Raw genomic sequence first — 18,506 nt, 5'->3', positions numbered from 1 at the left:
TCTATATATTTGGTAAGATTTAGACATTGCATAGTCATATCTCCCTTTTGTACCCCAACAGAATTTTGCTGAAAAGCTCTATTTTATCTTATGTCAGAAATGATCACAGGAATCTGTTTAATTGGGAAATACTTTTAAAATAGTTTCTAATTGGCATCAGAAAGTTGAAAGTTCAATTCAAAGGTGAGATCTAAGCTTCCTAATTAGATTGAATAGGCTTAAATAATAGTTTTATTCATTACAGAGACAATATTTCAATGAAAAAATGCTCATATTAGAAGAGATTCTTCCACTGGGATCGTCAGTTTATTCTATAGTCAGATAAGAATGTATGCTGCTCTAAATCTATTTTTGTTTTAAGGCCACAAATAATTTTATTATCTACAGTTTACCATCAATTTAAGATAACTTTTTTTTTATGAGAACAAAGCTGTCTCATTTTCTGCTGACAAGAACATTCTTATTTCAGATAATCTGCCTTTTTAAAAAAACAAAACAAAACCCCACAACCCTCAAGTATTATTTTCACTTGCATAAAATTGTATTATGAACTTATTTCCCCCCTTCTTCCCCCCCCCTCCCAAATTGTTTGATGCGTCTGAAATGGAAGGATGAAGTAGAAGTCGCCACTTAAGCAGTGAAGGGTTATTCTTTGTAAATAATAGATCAAGAGCACCGGAGCTATATCTAATGGAGCCGTATGCAGCCTCCGTTTCAAGGACAGCGCGTGGTTGAAAAAACATAACCGCAGTTCATCCTATCTGTAACCTGTGGTCAGTTCTTTGCCACTGCCAGTCAAATATAACCCAGTAGACTTTTCAATGCTATAAAATACTCTCACATAATTATATATAACTCTATCTATCTATCTAAATGTTTACACATATATAAAACCATCACATGTAAATAATGTTCAGTATTCTTGAAGAGATGAAAAGACTACAAACTTTTCAAAATATTTAATTTATTTTCCTTAAGGATTGTTGCAATAGAAGCACACCAAACCTGGAAGATTTCTCACAATGAGAATTAGTCCAACTTCGGAGTGTTGAAACAAATCCACTGAGTCTGCAGAACAGAAGCATTCTTGTATGTTGATTAAAATATCAGTTTGCATTGCCTTAGTTTCATTTTTAACAGTGGTAATAGTCGCCACATGCAGTCGCTGAAGGTCCATCCGAGAGGACCCTTTAAAAGTATGTATAACTCTTGCTCCTGAAAGGTTTTAGAGCTTTGTTTTAAATGCTAGGGCACAATCCGCTGGGAAAGTTTTCCCACACAAATTCCACGGAAATCAATGGAAACCACACAAGAGCATGTACGTTTGAATGTGCGTGTTCTTGCGTAGGTTTCCTTCATTTCACTGGAGTTTGTGCAAGAAAACACCCCAGTGGATTATCTTACTAGATTCAAAATGACTCTTTTGATTCAAACAAAAGATTAGAGACAGAGAATTGTCACTCAACGGAGTGTCACTATTTATGTTTAGAACAATGTGGAAAAAGCACAAGAATCTGTCTCCGAGAAGATGGAGATGGAAACTGTTTTGCAAATATATTTTTGAAAATTCTTTCAGCTAATTTTTTAGCTTTATTGGGGAGTAAGAAAGAAATCAAAAGCAGTAATTTTAGACAGCAGTAATTTCAAATATTGGTTTATATTCCTTGCACACACTTACCTGGGAGTAAGTCCCACTGAAGACTGTGACAGTTACTTCTGGGTAAAAATACACAGAATTGCACTGTAATAAACTAAAATACATGGCTAATTGAACATTTTTATTCATTTTTGGTTCATGAGAAGCTTTAGTCATTAGCAAATAATAGTGCAATAATATATTTTATGAATCGGTTTGATGATTACTCATGTAGTTTATAATTTATATAATTAATAATACTGATTTTTCAATAAGATATTGACAACCAGTCTGAACCTCAAAAAAATCTTTTCAAGCTTCGATTCATCCATATTTTTGAACATCATCCATATTTTTGAACATTCTTCAATATTTCCGTTATGAATGTGATCTGTTTTGTAAGAAGGCAGAATAAGTACTTGTGTCTCATAACCTTACTAAAGCTCCAAGAACTGTGTGCAACTTTTCAGGAATTATTTTCCTTCCTGGTTTGTGTATCAACACGGTTGAAATAGTATCAGCTTGCTCAACAGATCCCTCCTCCTTTGCTTCCACATTTCCCATACTTGACTTCTTCTTAGCAAGGTTTTGCTTGGTAAAGACAAAACATTAGATCATGACTAGCTATCTTTGAAATAACTCCTGTGATGCACATCGTCATGCCGGTTCTCGGCATTCTATTTGGGAATTTGTTAGTCGGTGCCGGGAAAAAAAGTCGGGTTGACAGCTAATAGATATCCCCACCATCAATTGTTTAGACATTTTTGTCTTTTGTGACATTGAGAAAAAGACAAGGAAGGGAATGGAAGCAACTAAAAAATGTCAAAAGATCAAAAAATCAATGGGCTGAAGGAATGTGATCTGTTTATCAGGGTGTAGCTGCTCTTTCTGTTTGCATTAAGTCCGAGTGAGTGTCTTTGGTAGCCAACTGAAGCTGCTTTCATTCACTCCCTAGGAGATGTAATACAAGCATGAAAGTTACGATGTCTCACAAAGCAGACACAAGAACAAAAAAAAATTTCGTTAAATCAGCAGCTTGGTATTACGTGTGTGTGTCCCCCCCCCCCAGTCGTGTTAAGGCTGCTATCCTCCCCACAAATTAATTGTTGAGTACTGCATACGTTCCATTTTGGTTTTAAGTGTTTTAAGGTGAAGGGAAGATATTTTTAAGTTCTTGTTTTTGAAAACATCAATAAAATGAAATGGGTTTAATAGTTCAGTTAGTGAAGTTCAAGGAGATGATTGAAGACATGTGCTTTCAGGTTTTGACAGGTAGTATAAAGTCTTTGAGTGGACTTCTCCCTTTGCTTTAATGGAAGAGGAGTTGGGTTTGCTTTATCTGAGATGGGAAAAATGCAAATGGAAGGATTTCCCCCCCTAAAGTGTTTTACTGCTTGCTACTGTTTTAAAGACACTAGTTAGTCTAAAGCTGCAATGCCCATGATTCCTTCATTTCTCTAGATGTCGGTGTGTGTCCTTTCTCTCTTGCTCTCTCCCCCCCTTCAGTTCTATGCCAGCCTATAAGAACCGATGAGTAGACAAGGCAGTGGTCCAATCTGGTGGACAAATTTCTCATCCCTTCTAGTTTCTGTGTGATAGGAAGTATGGCAGGGGCTGCATATTTTATAAACTTTCTATTAAAGTTGTGGCATGTTATCATAAAAATGAATTACGATACTTTGTATTACACTCTGGGATTGAGAGATAGACATAGGATTAAAAAAACAATTTCTAGGCATTTCTAGATGATAAATTTAATTTTCTTTGCTATTTGGAGGTCTTCTTTGAAAATGCAATTGTAATGAACGCATTCAGAACTGGAGAATAGATTTACCCTTGGCTTCAAATAGTTGACGTTATCAGGCTCTGTCATTCGTTCCTTCCTATTTTCGGGCTGCTAATTGATGTTTTTGATGTCAGCAAGAAAATTGAAGAAAATGTCATGTGTGAACCAGTGCGGAAGTTAATAAGATTGACTTCGTTGACAGAATTTACAATGAGCGCAGAGACCGCATAATGGGACCGCTGCGAATTCGTGTGCTCTCTTTGGAGTCAAAATTGACACCTCACGCTAGGCCAGCGGTCGATAGGAAAGATGGAACATTTGGGAAGGTTCTTAATCTCATTTTTCTCCCTTTCTTACCCCCCTTCTTCTTCTTCTTCTTTTTACCTTTTGGAGATTATTCAGTTGCACAAGCAACTGTTTATCCAGAAGGCTACTGCTTTGGACCAAGTCAAAGTCTTAGTTCAATCTTCTAGCGCCCCCAACAATGCTAATTCTTTATGCTGTTTTGAGTTTGAAAGCAAACAAGTCTTGAAAAGCTTGAAGTAAGATGTGTCTTAAGGAATGATATACTAATATCACACGGGGTCATTGCATAGGCTTGGACTATGTGCGATAAAGCTGAAACGTAAATCTCATCTATATAAAGGACAGAAGCACCTAGAAAAGTTTGAAACAAAACAGAAGACTCAAATCTACACTATTCTCATTCTCGACTCTAAAGACAATATCCCTTGAAGTTCAGTGTTTCATCAAAATGTTCCTTGAACCAAAATCATACCCCAAACTTATGCACAATAGCAATGCCTTTGCTATAATGGTTTAATTTTCCAGTAATGTGACAAAGTTTATTGGATTTTGTGTGTATAATTATGGAATGGATTAGCTGAGTTTGGTTCAGTGCATCTGATTATTTTCTGGCCTTTAGGGAAATGCGCTAAACCCCTAATATGTCCACTGCCCCCCAAGCAGTCTTTTTTTGAAGGCACCGCACAAAATGTGGTCTCTACTCGTGCTCGGCCTCCAAGGATCTTCAGTGAGAGACATTATTCTTGGAATATCCAATTAATTCCATGGGCAGTGATCAGTTAGCGCTTCTTCTTCCTTTCTCGCCATTTGAAATGCTAACACAATGAATATTTTCTCATTGGTCTACGTCCCTCGGCTAAGCTGTTGCCGCGGGCTGAGAATTTCATCGACTGATGAGACCAGAGGCTGCACCGATAAAAGGTTACAGTACGTGATTTGCATGCCAATTGGGGGTTGCTTACATGAACTTGAAAGTTCTTTAACTTTTATTTGACTTTTTTCTTCTGTACATAGATGATTTGTGTTGGTAAAAAACACACACATTAAATTGGTATACACAGTACATTATTATTATTATTGTCTTACTGTAGATCTTTCAAATAAACAGATAGAAAATGTTCAATATCTTGAAAATTTAAACCTATTGCTAGTCCTCATTGAAGTCTAGGTAAATAAAAGCTCTGAGTTTGTCTACTGAATCACAGATATTTTCAACTTGGATATGTTCATTTTCTTCTGTGACGCAACTTTGGCTTTTTTGTTCCACTAAGCCATAATTACTACAGCAATTTTCCTTATATCATATTTGATGGTATAATATTTGTCCTTAGTATTTGTTCTAATGACAAAATACCCATGCTTCCTCAGTCAAAACAGTACAAGCCAAAGGTTAGCACAATTTTCTTGAATAAGGCAGTACAGTGCTGAGTTTGATGGTAAATTGGCAGAAGGTTCTTCAGATTTCAGTTGTGCTCCATCAAGAGTTGAGACAAAATATTGTTTGTTTTGTTAAATTATAAAATACTTTAAAAATCAAATATATCCACCATTTCATCTGTAGATGTCTGCCCATGGTACAAGCAACACAGTGGTCTAATGTGTAACAAGTTCCTAAAAATATGGTGGCATATAAACTGGAACAATGCCAGTACCATGTTCTGTGTCAAACAAATTATAGGATCTCTGCTGAGGGCAAAGGCAGGTAGTCTACACTGTCTTCAGGCATGAGTTATAGTTGTGATTGGTTTAGAGTTGCCACGGAAATGTTTTAGATCTGGGAATATGTGTGATAGTGAAGGTAACGTTTCTTTTATTTTAAAAAAAGGTGTGTATGTGTGTGTGCCTGTAAAAGAGCGAGAGAAGATGAGAATTCCAGTCTTCTATAACTGTAATCTTAGAGGCTGGGTAATGCGTTTGGAGACATGACATATTCCTACTGAATAAAAATCAGGAGACCCTTTCCAAAATTGCCAGCAAAAGGGTCTAGTGAAGATAGGTATGAAAGGCTCCCCCTTCCTCTCCCTAGCTGTCTACGAGCCGTAAAGCAGGTGGCTCCCCGTGGCTGACTTTTCATGACAACATGCCATTAGAAATTGTGGTCCTGTTGATCAATCCACTCGACATGACAGCTTTGCCGCAAGGCCTGGCTCTTTGAGCACCAGCGCTGTGGCTTTTCCCTCCTTTTTTCCTGCACTAATTGGTGAAAGTTTTTACTGTGCTTGTGGCATAGGAAATTCTTTTGAACATTGTCACAATCAAGTGTTGACTTCTTTAGAATTGCAAGTAGGTTAAGTGAGTATCAACATAGCAATATCTTTTTAGGGCTTCTCTCCCCCCTCCCCCCGTGTTAATTTAAATTTTATTAGAAACAAATTCTTGAGGGGGGGGGAATAGTTTTCTAGAAACAGTATTTCTACAAAATAATATTTTGGTGCTGAGCACCAAAGTATATTCCTTCTGAGGGGAAAAATATGGCTGAATTGTATGGCAGAAATGTTGAGATATGTTTTCCTCAGAATACTGGAAATTTCATATACTGGGAAAATTAAAGGTATAATACATCTTTTAATTTTCCTGTCCTTGATTTTTAAAAAGAACCGTTTTTATAGTGCAATCCTTTGCATGCTTGCACAGAAGTAAACCTGCTATGCTCAGTGGGATCAGGATTGCTGCTTTAGTTTGTGTAAAGTTGTTCCTGTACACAGATTAAAAAATAATAATATTTGAGGTACCTTCCCTCAAAATTTTCTTCAAAAATTGCCCTAATATTTGACATTGATTAAGGATTAAGGATTATTGTTCTTTTGCTATGCTAATACAGAAAGTTGTTGACTAAATAATGTGTGTCTCCATGAGGAGAAAAAGAGCAAATATTCACCATATATATTATTTACTTTTATAATTCCATTAGATTTCTGCCTTCAGCATGATGTTCAAGAAAATGCTTATAATCTATTAGTGGCACAAAGGATTGTTTGATTTAATATATAACAGAATAGTGAACTTATAAATATATAGATTTAAGTTCCTCGGTATTTAATCTTTAGTATTTAAGCACTGATTTATTCTGTTTTTCAGGCAACATGATGCTTGCCTCTTTCTATATTTGATAAACTGTGTGAAATCCTTTTGTTGTACCTAATAATCGTATATCCCAAGGTACATGCATTAAAGAAAGTGTTATTTAATGTGAACATATTGCATGAAGTTATTTGGAATTCATATGAAGAACAAACAAGGACTTGTTGTTTATACAAGTGGCAAAAAGACAGGAAAGCGAATATGTGAAGCTTGCAAATAGCTGCTAGTTCCCACTACACATCGTACAAGAATGCTAAAATAATTGTGTAACTTCTAGCCCAAAGCTCAGTTTTATTTGCAGCAAATAGTAGGTATTTCAGTGTGATTATGCCAGTACAAATACCAAAAATTGTTATAGTTTAAATGCAGAACACGAGCAGCATTTCTTTTTTGCAACTGTAATTGCTGCCATGATTTTTTTTTTTTGTACTTCAGATGCCCAAATTGAAAGGAGCATAAATTCATATAATTAATTTTGCCACTGTAAAAATCATTTGCTAAAATTTGCATTATTAACATTATCAAGTCGCTGGTTGGTAAGACATCAGACATGACGAGTGAGAAGGGCAGCTTAGGGAGAATTGGGCTTTAAACCCTCAGCAGATCGGAGTTAGGATCAAAGGCACTTGTTTTATGTGGCTGTGTGAGACTTTGAAGTCCTGACTGCACCTACAGCACTCATTTCATCAGGTTCACTGGTGTCTTAATAGCAGATCAATAAGTTTCAAAGTCGGAGAGTTAATTTGATACTAGTGCTGATGCAGTCGTGCTGGGGAAGCAGAGAGAGGCAGAGAAAGCAGCCTATTAAGAACTGAGATGGGGATAGGTGTCTGATGGTGTTGATTGGTATCCACAAAATCCCAAATTGTAAATATTGACCTAAAAATTTGCAAGCTCTAACATATTATTAAGGGGAAATGAGATGTTGGCTTTATTGAAGGAGATTATAAGCTACTGGTTTACTGTTGTGACCAGTATCGGGTTTGGTAATACAGGCATCGAAGTAAATTTCCATTTAATGTAGAATAAATAGGCCTGAACAAAGCCCAAAGCATAGTACCTCTTGAAGATGATAAGTCTCTTATTACTCCAAAAGAGGGTATACAAATGATAGAAAATGTTTGTTTCTTTTTCCTTTCCTACTCAGCTTTCTTTCCTACCGCAGTGTTGCTTGTTCACACTGAGGGGCGGGGGGGGGGGGAATGGATTTTAAGACAAAGGAAGTTCACCCTATTATTAAAACCCATAGGAAAATGATTATATATAAATAAATATTCTTTTATTCTACCTTTCCCAATTTTTGGATGCTTACGATTAACATTCAGTAATGGCCAAAAAATATTTTTACGACAAAGAAAATGATGTATGGGTATGTCGGTCTTTTGAAGGCATCCTAAACCCAAATAAATGAAACAAAAATCTGCTTAGACAAAGAGCATTGAAAGAAGATTGCGTTTTATTACACTTTTTTTTTCCTGTACCAAAGAGGTGGCTGTGGGTGGAAATGATTCCCAAAACTCGGCAACAGTGTTCTTGTTTTATAGAAAAATCAATATACTAAAGAAGTTTGTTACCTATTATTATTATTTATTATTATTATTTGTCTTGACAAGGCAGTAGTTGATGGTATCCATAAAAACTGCTCCTAGAGAGAGAGAGGGCACACACATACGCAAATGCAAAATCCCTTTGAAAAGGAGATTTCTTTTTAAAAAAATAATCATAAGAACTCTTCCATCTGTATGTACGGCAGAGGTTTCCTGGCACCAGAGGTCAACTTCACACCCTTTTGGAACAAAACTCTAATTTAGAATGTTCATCTAAGGGTTGATAATGGTATTAGGGGGCCAGTAGGCTGGTCAGTGGGAGCTGTAGATTAGCGCAGTAGCCTCAACAGCTTTACCTAGACCCCCATGATTCATTGGACAGATTAGCTATCACATCTGTCATTTTTATCCCCTTTCGTTCTCCCCCTTTTACCACATTTAAAATAAGAAACTTCTCCCCAAAATGGAGGGAGGGGGAGGATTAACAAATATGATCTTGGGAGCAATTTCTGCGAAAGAAGCCACCAAAGGTATGTTCCAAAACGCGGCTGTAAAAATCACATGCCCAGGTATATAAATTAAGTAACTGATTTGATCTGTGTGGGTGTGGGTGGGTGGGTGAATTGGATACAGCAGTGGATACAGATAAATTGGTTAAAACAGGTAAGAGACAACTTTTTAAGATGTGATTTATTTTAAAACAGCGAGTGTTGAACTGCTCTAGTAGCTCAGCTCTGTGTGGTCATTTTTCAAAATCTTTCCATTATTTCCTTCGGTTTCCATTCGCTCCTTTTGATTTTCACGAATCCATTAATTATCATAAGGCATAATGCACGACTTTTCATGTTCAAAAGTTGGGACCTGGTTGAATTCAAATTAACAAGTTTGATCTCTTCCGAGTCCAAGGGAGACCACTTTCCGCTTACTGGTTCGTTAATGGTTGTTCTTGGGTTCTTCAAGTGTTGTTTCTTGTGTGTTTATTACAGAAAGATGTCACCATTAAAAGGGAATTTAAGAGTTTCTGTAAATGTAATGGTTCATCCAGAATAAAGTGAGTGAGACAGTTCTTGGAAACTAGGGAATTGGAGTAGAAGGAATTGTAGCTGATGAAGGTGTCTCTTGTCAAAATTGTGTAGGAATTATTTACTGTGCTGTCTTTTCTGAGCTGCTAGACTAAAAGTGAAGACATGGAAAATTATCCCAGATGGGATGAATTGCTCCCGCTCTGTTCTTTTTTTTAAGGAAAAAAGATTTCAGAAAAAGTCTTCTTTTTCTTAGAACAGTATGAATAAAAATCTGGACAGCTGTCAAAAAATATATGCAGTCTGTATTTTTTTAAAAAAATAAAAATAAAAATCTAACAATAAGCATAACTAAATAGCTTCAATAGTCTATATCTCATCCCCTCTCCCCAAATAATGATCTGTACTTCATTAGAAGAGTATTAATCTAGTTGCCGGTCTCTTGGGAGACACCTTAAGATGATGATATTGTGGGGGGAGGGGGTTCCCCCCCGAATTGTTAAAAAAAAAAAAATTCTAGCAGATTTGGTCCCTGTCAGTCAGAAATAATTGTGTTCTTAATCTTGTCCCTGATGGATGACTCGGAGTTCAGCAACGGGCCAGCTCCAATGACAAATACAATATTAATATTCATTAACTGCTTTGACAATGCTAATTTTGATGCAGTAGTAAAGGGCCTTCCAAAGTTAGCGGCCAAAGCATCAGAGCTACGCAAGGTGGCAAGATAATTTGTGCTGGTTTGCTGAGCTGAAGGCTTTTAAAGTCTATAGCAAAAAGCTAGGTACCACAAACAAAAAAGAGAAAGGGGAAAAAGTTCTGAAGCATTGGAAGGCAGGGCGGCGGAAGTAATACGATCACACTCCGCTAAAAAATTTGACACCTCTGATGCAGTTTCTTTGAGTGAAATTTCTACAAAGTTGCAACAAAAAAAGCATAGCATGGTAAGTCAGCACATTCGTGATTTTGTTTAATCTTTTTGATCTTTTCAATTATCGCTATTTGAAGATCAATAGTCATTTTTTCCTACTATGCTTAGAAGGCGCGCAGCGGTGGTTTAATATGTGTTAGGACCATTCGCTTTAAAGGAAGACATCCGCAAGTTTCTGTGATTTTTACTTAAAACCATGGGAAAAATTACATACTAAATGCTTCTGTTTTTGTTTTGTTTTTTCGTCTGCTTTTTAGACATTATGCTATACTTTTTTAAAATCTTTATAAAAATAGAATTCAATTATTGCTGTTGACAGGAATTTGGGAATGGGGGAATTTTTGTAAGCAAGGGGGTGGAAAGAGCGGAACAATCTTCTACCTTTTACTGAAATTGAACCACGGGCTTCCCCCAATTGAGTGGCATCAAATAGCCATTAAAGCTTCATTTCAGTGACGAGCAGCAAAGCAGTGCTTTCACCAAGTTAGGTGAACTTTGGAGAACTGAGATTTCCTTTATATTTGCCAAGTCGGCAAACAAAATATCGGCTTTTGTTCTTTAGACTGAATATACAGGGTTTTGTGGGAAGGAGGGGAGAGAGAAACGAGAGCTTTTTCACTTTTTTGTGGATTTGCATTGAATCAGGGGGAGAGGCGAGTATTGTTCATTTTCCTACCATGCGAGATAATTCTATGAATGGAACTGGACTTGAGCATCTTTTCTGAAGAGCTGGTGTTGCAGAGCTGTTTCCCGTGTGTTTATCTGCTCAGTGCAGCTCAGTGGTGAATGGCTTAGGTAGGGTGCTGCCCTCCAGTGGATCAACCAACAGCAGTCTTATTGCACATCATGTAGGTATGTTAATATAACAAGCGGCAGCATGCTTGAAACCAGGCAGCGTGAAGCATCCTGATTAAAACTGTTGTAAATGGTAAGCTAAACCTTTTCCTCTTTCCCACAAGGCTAGCAGAGTGAGGCATTGCTTTTAATGAATCGGCACTGATACTTTCATTTCTGTCGCATGTTTTTGTTGCATGTTAATTTTTCTCTGTTCGGAGCATTTTAAGATTGACGGGTTTAAAGCATAGCAAAGAGTTTTTGTCTTTTAAAAGAAGCTTCAGAGTTTGGGAACTTTAGCATGGACAAAGTGATCTCTGTCATCATTAACAACTAACCCTTTGCCTTTTTCTTCTTCTTGGAGACACACAATATTCTTCAGTGCTTTGCTCCTCAAGGTTAGGTTAAGTAAGGCCATCACTTTCCTTCCATCAACGAAAAGTTGTCTTAGGGAAGCCGAATGTTTGGGGGATTCGTCCCCTTGTAGAAAATCTCATGGTAGTACTTGTTCCCCTGTTCCCATAAATAATAAAGTTTGCTTTAACATCTGTGTGCTGGACCTAAGAAGAATCTGATATTGAACAGCAGATCCATTTGGTCTCTCCCATGTGTAATTGCAACTTCATTGCAACAAGAGGAGGGTTCTATCCCTCCACAGAGGTACTATCACAGCTTATTTTGCTAACTTTCAGATATTTTGTTTCTTAATTAGTTGGGTTTCTGTTCTTAGACTGTGCTTACTTCTCTGACACTTCAGCACCCCCCGCCCCCGCAAACCCAAACATTTTTGGAAATTTTAATTGCAGAACGTTAACTAGATGATTGCTCTCTGCAGTGCTTTCAGATCAGTTCTGCTGAGAAACTATTTTTTGAAGAAACTTGGTAGGTACATGCATTGCTTATAGGAAAGAAGTAGGGGAAAAAATACTAGGCATTATACTGTTGTGCTTCCTCAACCCCCCCCCCTTATGTTGCTTCCCTCTGCCTCCTGTTTTTGGGATATCCAAGAAAAGGAAAGCCTCAGTTTAAAAGCTGCCCATCCTATTTGCTGCACTTTATAAGTTATTGTTGCTAAATGATTGGGAACTGTCCATCACCAGCCAGAGAACTTGCAGTTTACTTAAGAAATTGCACGTGGGACAAAAGCAGCCGCTGGAGTGTGGTGGCTGCTGTGAATAGAGGGAGGGAAGGCAATTAGTTGCCGTGTTGTTGGAGCTTTTTACTTGTCAAACTGGAGCCTCATTGCTTTTGTTACTGCCATGTAAAGGGAAATTGCAGGGTTTTGTTTTGGTATTAAGGGCCTTAACGGTTGCTGGCTGACACTTTACGTGCAAAGGCCAGATAAGTGCGGAAAAGGATGGTGGTAAGAAAAGCAAACAGAAGAACTTTCTGTCTCCGTTGATTACATTCTGGCGAGTGTCTCCAGATTCTTAAGGTTTTGTCTCCACTTCTGAATTGCAGATCAGTCTGTACACCTGTAAAGTAATAACAGCAACGATAGTAATTAATACAGCAGGAGAACATTTCAGTGACTTCTGTAGTGATTAGCACAGCATAAGTTTTGAAACTGTCTTAAAAATCATTGTGTAGGCTATATTACTATATATAAAGGTATGAGGGTTTATGACAGGTCTTCTTCACATCTCCTCCAGATGAGTATAAATTCTTTGTGGGTTTTGGACATTTCAGAAACTTTTTTGCTCTGATAAAATTAACTTGCACACCGAACTACTAATCATACTGAACCACAGATAGTTTTACCTATCCATCGTGCTTAACCATATTACTGGCACTTTCTTGTCTTTGAGAGGTAGCCACTATAGGTTTGACCGCATTCCCCCATAAAAACTAGAGCTGCCTTTGCGATTTTTGTTTCTTAAGTCAATACCTGTCACAAAGGATGGATAACTTATGAATGTAGATGAAAAAAGACACCATTTTTCAGTTCGCGGAGGAATCTGGTCTCTCTTTTAAGCTCGTGCTTACAGAAACTAAAATAAGCTTGCTGTGGCAAAATACCTTAGACAGTAAGACTGTAGTAAACTTGATGAGCATTTCTTATACTGTTTTCATGTGAACCAACCTGTTTAAACCAAAAAAATTAATATTGGTAAAAGTTGGGGGCGAAGGAGAGTGATTACTAATGTGTCAAATTGATAACAAAATCAACTGCTTCCTGCAGGTCTCTCCTGAAGAAATTTGTTTGGTGGGATCTGACAGTGACTGCTTGTTACACTTAGGTGCTCCTGCTCCCTCATGGCTATCCGTTGTTGCCTCACTACGCATAGCATTACCTGTAACTATTTGAATCGTAGTAGCGTTGTCATTTATTTCCAAGGTAACTGCTTCTTTAGCTATCCTTACCAAGCAAACGGAGGGGCGGTTGGGGGGGTGTGTGTGTTTGACAGTAAGAGAATTTGTGTATTAAAAAACCGAAGTGATTATTTCAAGTTTTGAAATCCGCAACAGAGACAATCTTAGAAAATAAGACACCTTCTCTCACAGCCGACATCCGATGTCATGATGGATGTGGAGCATTCAGGGAACGCCAGGCCTCAAATCTGGAAACATCTTGATCTTTTAGGACTGTACTTTAAGTGAAAAAACGCAGGCGGGGGATGGGAGGGAGACAGAAAGTGAAAAGCTGCAAGGGAAATAATACAAAGCTAGTACAACTGGCATCTAGACAGTGAAGGGGGGGAAAAGTTTATGAGATTAAGAGTGGGAAAGACAAAGCCGTTATGTACCCGAGGGATGCAATTTTAGTGGGAATGGAAGATCTGAGTGGTAAAGGAGGAGCACTCGCCTCTGGGTTCTCTCTGTTTCAGCAGTTTGGCTGTTGGCATCTCAATTTGAATTGCTGGGTGAGTAGCATTTGTGTTTAAGTGTGTGTGTGTGTGTGTGTGTGTGTGAGAGAGAGAGAGAGAGAGAGAGAGAGCGCGCACATCTTGACCATTGAACTAGTTGTGTGACTTGTTTTTATTCGTGTCTGTGGAAGCATTTTTTAAAAGGAAGATAGAACAGTCATTTCAAGCTGTGACCTTTGTTCAATACTTAAAAAAAAAAATACAGTGCGAGTCAGTTTAGGGGAGGGGGTAGAATGACTTGTCAGTGACAGTTCTTAACATATTGTAATAGTTACAAAACAACACAAAGCATGCATGTCCTTTTCATCACATGCAAAGGCATGGAACAATTAAAAAATAATTGTTGGAGGGGATTTTTCTTTTGCCTTTTCTTCTTCTTGGAGAGCAGTTCTCTTTTTCGTTGCGGAGTGTTGTCATAGGGAAAAGGCCATTTCATAATATACAGCTGGTTGTATTTATTGAGCTAAAGCTGTTGAGTGGAGCTTGCCAACAAAAGCAAGTGTGTATGCGTGCATGTATTTTTTTGTATATGTACTGTGATAGGTATATGTAGCATAACAAAACATTCCCTTTTTATTTATTTGTTATGTTTGCTTCAGAATTTTATTTGATTGTGCAGGTATTTCATCTCTTAGTTATTCTCTGCTTTGGAAGCCAAGCCTTATTTCTGCTTGACAGACATAAGTATTTACATTAGTAAAGTAAGTTCTGCTGATTTTAAGTGCCTGATTTTCACAGTGGAGTTTTTTTTTGTTTTTTTTTTGAAAAAAGATAATGTAGTATATAAATTTTCTACAGTCTTAACCTTACATATTATTTGTTTAAATGTCTCACCCACCTTCACGCAAGGTGTTAATTTGAGTAGATTTGTTAAACATGTGCTCTTTCGAATGGTTCTGGGTTCCATGTTGAAATAAATTGGATTCAGTGAGGACAATGTTCATTTACTCTATTAGGAACATAGAAGAGACAACACGTTGTTATAGTAATTATTTGCATTGCAAATATATCCAAAAGATGTTAATTGAAAAGATACATATACTTCAGTGCTTGTGACAAGAAAAATGCATTCGGGGGTTTTTCAGGACGCATCTAAGGGGATGCAGAACATACCTTGTTTGCTATGCTGCAGTTACCAAGCTCTGTCTCATTGAGGTTTAGGCCTCGCTATGGATAGCCTTCCCTATCTAATGTCTTCAAAAATGGTTGAAATGCTATTATATATCATTTTTATCTTTCAATTTTCAGTGATCTCGTGTGTGTGTCTGTGTGTGTTTAAATATTTTGTGAACTAAAAGATTCTCAAAGACGAAAGTTTGGCTTAACGTCTCTCTGTGTCTTTATAGTTGTGGATATTAAACTGTTACATAACGCACATAAGTTAATAAAAATGATCTTTTATAGACTATGTAATAATGAAATGCATATTTATATAGGATATTGGAGAATTTATAATATTGAATTTTATTTTTTAAATGGTGTCTTACTGTTGCGATAAAAACTACATACATATGAATTGCAGTTAATCTAGTTTTCTCTCATTTCACTCTCCCCTTTATCCAAACCATCTCTTCATCCTCAAATACATGTAGACTTTGGTTCTGAATAGCTTTTCTACTGTATATAAATATCATGTTTTCCCCTGCCTGGGCCGTGTGTGTGTTGTTTTGTTTTGTCTGCACATAATAGAGACCTCCATAAACAAGTGCATGAGTTGGCACACCACAGTTTTCCCCTCCTCTGTTCTGGAAATCAAAAACCAAAGCGTTTAGATAATTTTTACCTTGATAGTGATTCATATGAAAGAGGAAGCCAATCTTTCCTCTAAATACATTTGGAACAAAACAGCACGACCTCATTCTATCTTTACATTATTCCTGAATTCCAAAGCACAGTTATATGCTTTTTTTGCGTGTGTGTATTGTTATTTGTTTTGTGATTGGTTTCATTTGTTTCTCTGTTTTAGAAGAGGTCATGCATGTACTTCCGAGCATCACTTTGGAGAAAAATCACTGGGCTCTTGATCTTTATCCGTATTATATCTCAGTGTATAACAACCTAAAACAAATTATGTAGATGAGTTTAAATATAACGTAGAATGAAATTAGTGCTTGTTCCAAAGTTTCCATCAAGAACTAGGCAGGTGGGGAGGGGGCAGATTGTGATGGCTGTCCGTTTTTCCATCACAACTTCTTGTATTAGGCATACACCTGTGGGTTTCAATCTTTAATCCTTTTATAATGCTGGTAAAACTAACCTGGAATTACGTAGGCCACAATTTTTAAATGGCTAGTTATTTAACAGGCTGCTAAATTGTTTCAAGTAATAAAAAACTAAGCATTGTTGTCACTTCATAAAGAAATTAGCATGAATTAGGAAAAAACCATGTTTAATGTATTAACTTGTAGGTTTTTTGGCAGAACTTTTAAAAGCTAACACTGACTGACATGATATTGATTGTTCCCAAAAATCTTCTTGCCGGAGTATTTAGATCTCACCCCAAAATAAAATAAAATAAAATAAAACCTCCCTGTAAAAGAATACTTCATGTATATTATCACATTTATTACCTGTACATTCTGGGCTATGTCGCATGCTATTATGAAACACGGTTGGTTTTCTGTCCATCAAAAGTAGCATTAAAATAACAGCAATCTTTTTTTTTAAAAAAATGCATTTGTTTTAATCTTATTGTTTGAGGTACTATGTATAGTTTTCTTTCTCCTAAGCAAGTGGTAAAATCCTAATGATTTCAGTTACAGACCGATCCTAGCCATGTTTACTTGGAAGCAAGTCGCCCTGAGTTTGTTGGAACTTGTTTCCTGGTAGGTATTCTTAGGATTGTATCCTTAATGTGTCTTTGTTATTAAATTACGTGGGTATGTCTTGCAATCTTTCTATAAGAAAGAGTGTATAAAAGTGTCATGTAGAAGTGAGACAGGGGACATGGGATATCAGTGAACATTGCCCCCATACTTTGTTTAAATTAGCTGTCCCATATTTTAGAGCAAGAAGCCAGCATTGTTTTATTTAAACAATTTACCGAATTACGGGGACTGGAAGGTAGGCCTTTATTGATAGGAGCAGTCCTCTAACCAGGAAATAGCTGCTAAGAGAAAAACAGAAGGGAAGTAGAAATATGCTGTGCCTACGCCACTCCTTGAAGAGAGGTGTGTGTGGGTGTGTGGGTGTGTGTGTGTGTGTGTTTTGCTTTTTGTCAGACTCAAGCTAGAGGAGTATTGTCCCAGCACATGGTTGTCAGCGCTTCTGTTGTCATTTGTGTGAAGGAAGAAAATGAGCCCTTTTTTAGTGTAGGGAGCCATGGTTATCAATGGAGGCCTTGTCTTCAGTTACAATAGGGAGCGAGCACAGGGCAAGACCTTAGGTAGAAATGAGCTACACTAAACTTTGAAAGGGTTCAGAGCACTGTATCAACAATAATAGGCTAAGGAGAAGTAGATTTCTGAAGAAAATGCTTAGTCAGGTGTGAAAGCATTCTTTATTTCAATAAAGTGCATGTTGCGTAGATAAACAGAATGGTCTCATTCCGCACAAGAACATGTCCAGCACTTGGAAGGGGGAAAGATGAAGAGTTTGTTTGTATTCATTGTCTTTTAAATGTGTCAGAATTCTCTAAAATGTGATGTTTATGTTTTCTTATTCTGTTGTATTTGTTTATTTAGGTAATTTATATACTGCTCCATGTTTCAAAAGGTTTACAATCTTATTTTGTTCGAATTAATAATGCACATTAAAGACACACATTTCTGTTGTAAATATGGCATTGGGTACCAATTATGACTGCAAGGACCAACCAGGTTATAGGAGACAGGTTGGTAAAAATAAAATTTAGAAATAGCGCAAAACTCAGGCGCTTCTCCTGTGAAATTAGTTACTTATGGTGTGCCAAAACAAGAGAGAAATCCATGTTCAGTGTGGCTGATGTTGTAGAATAATAAACTGGCTACAGGCACATTGCTTTTTCTAGATTTGTAAAGTCCAGAAACTTCTAAAGAAAGCTTTAAAATGTTCATTGGTTAGTGAAGATAAATGAGATTGAATTTATGCATTTCAGTTTTGAGAATAAAAATTAGTGGATCTTTCTAGTCGTAAGCGTGTTACCTCATAATAATATTTTACCGACTGCCATAAGTATGGTGCAGAGTTTTAATAAGAGCATCTGGAAAGAGTATAGAATACCAGTTGTTAAATGTAAATGTGTTGTGAATGGCACAATTTGCTGGTGCACAGAGCTGTCCTTGGAAGGGTTTAGTAATCCAAGATGACTGTGCTTTAATGCAATCTCTCAAAGATTAACAGAAAAGGCCTACAAAACTACTTCTCTTTTGCTTTAGTGTATTAGGCTTTCAAAGGCAGTTTTAAGTTACAAGTCCAATTTTTATGGTGTAGAAAAATAAAGCACTAAGGGAATATTGATGGGGAGGGAAAGGCAGGTAGAGCTATAGTTCCATTTGTTTTCAATATGTGGTGGTGATTCA

At 37.0% G+C, this 18,506-nt stretch overlaps 1 protein-coding gene and 1 long non-coding RNA gene across 41 annotated transcripts in view; one reads left to right on the top strand and one right to left on the bottom strand.

Annotated features, from left to right (window-relative positions):
* TCF7L2 (transcription factor 7 like 2) overlaps window positions 1-18,506 on the top strand; it is a 203,631-nt gene that overhangs the window by 143,008 nt on the left and 42,117 nt on the right. For 30 of the 40 annotated variants that reach the window (XM_081863050.1, XM_081863076.1, XM_081863077.1 and 27 more), the window contains one exon: window positions 16,764-16,832. The exons of 8 other annotated variants lie outside the window; for them this stretch is intronic. In XM_081863050.1, the coding sequence (XP_081719176.1) occupies window positions 16,764-16,832 (69 nt within the window). Of the gene's footprint in view, window positions 1-13,758; window positions 14,005-16,763; window positions 16,833-18,506 lie in introns of those variants that run through there. 2 more of the 40 variants (XM_081863045.1, XM_081863062.1) reach the window with 2 other exon arrangements.
* On the bottom strand, window positions 11,810-13,983 carry LOC309342533. The gene is made up of 3 exons (XR_014156879.1): window positions 13,888-13,983; window positions 13,435-13,784; window positions 11,810-12,615 (listed from the first exon to the last, which is right to left on the bottom strand). It is a non-coding gene; the product is annotated as an uncharacterized lncRNA (long non-coding RNA).

This window comes from Podarcis erhardii, assembly GCF_964252035.2.
Source record: "Podarcis erhardii genome assembly, chromosome: 5".
Lineage (NCBI taxonomy): Eukaryota > Metazoa > Chordata > Lepidosauria > Squamata > Lacertidae > Podarcis > Podarcis erhardii.
This window is presented reverse-complemented; position numbering and strand designations above follow the sequence as displayed.